Source organism: Formica exsecta, unplaced genomic scaffold, assembly GCF_003651465.1.
Source record: "Formica exsecta isolate Colony F162 unplaced genomic scaffold, ASM365146v1 scaffold98, whole genome shotgun sequence".
Taxonomy (NCBI): Eukaryota; Metazoa; Arthropoda; class Insecta; order Hymenoptera; family Formicidae; genus Formica; species Formica exsecta.
The window spans coordinates 1,491,554-1,492,448 of NW_021853741.1; the positions used below are offsets into that span (position 1 = coordinate 1,491,554).

General features: G+C 29.4%; 1 protein-coding gene across 2 annotated transcripts in view; it reads left to right on the forward strand.

Annotated features, from left to right (window-relative positions):
• Window positions 1–553, forward strand: part of LOC115245426 (WW domain-binding protein 11-like) — a 3,415-nt gene extending 2,862 nt beyond the window's left edge. The window contains exon 8 of one of the 2 annotated variants that reach the window (XM_029823733.1): window positions 1–553. In XM_029823733.1, coding sequence (XP_029679593.1) covers window positions 1–439 — 439 coding nt within the window. In that variant the 3' untranslated portion in view covers window positions 440–553. The other variant, XM_029823734.1, reaches the window with a different exon arrangement.
• Window positions 554–895: the final 342 nt, after the last annotated feature.

The following is an 895-nucleotide window of genomic DNA, read 5'->3' on the forward strand; positions in this document are numbered from 1 at the left end:
AATGCCGAGAATATTAAGACCGGGACCTCCTAGCATTCCTAGAATGCCGCCACCTCAAATGCAAATGTCAAATATGTCGAATATGTCGAATATGTCGAATATTACGAATCCTCAGATACAAACACAATCTGGAACGACTACACAGCCTAAGACGCCCAATGTTCTTTCCGCTGCGCCACAATTAATTAATAGAAAAGACAAAGACGGAAAAAGTAGTACCACTATCGAGGCGAAACCACAAATTAGGAATCTGGCTGCTGATGTTACAAGATTTTTACCAACATCTCTGCGAGTGAAGAGAGATGATAAGAAGAAATCTAGCAATATTTCCAGAATTACAGAAAGATTACCAGAACCGCAACCACTTAGAGCAACGCAACCTAAAACGAAAGATGATGCATATATGCAATTTATGCAAGAAATGGAAGGATTACTCTGAAAATTGATGGAAAAACATATATGTTTTATTCAATTTGATTCAATTGGAGCAATCAATATAAACATCTGTACAATATACAAGCATCATTAAAAACATAACATTTTTGTTATTATTTAATATCATCTGTAAATGTTTTTAAGCATATGAACGAAGATATAAAATTTTTCACGCAGATTGGAAGACTTGAAGAGATAGCATTAAATTAAAAAATCAAACTGGAATTATTTTAATAAGTAATCATGATAAGTATAACAATAAATTTAATAATTTTTTCGATATTTGAATTTATTTTTAATTTGTTTTATATTTAATAAAAATGTAAGAATATTTAATATTATAATTCAGAGCTTGCAAATAAATATATGTTAACAATTTATTTACATAAAAGCTTTATCTTGTTGATTTAAATTATCATTCTCTGAACTTCTTCAATTAATAGTGAAGAAAGAACTTTAA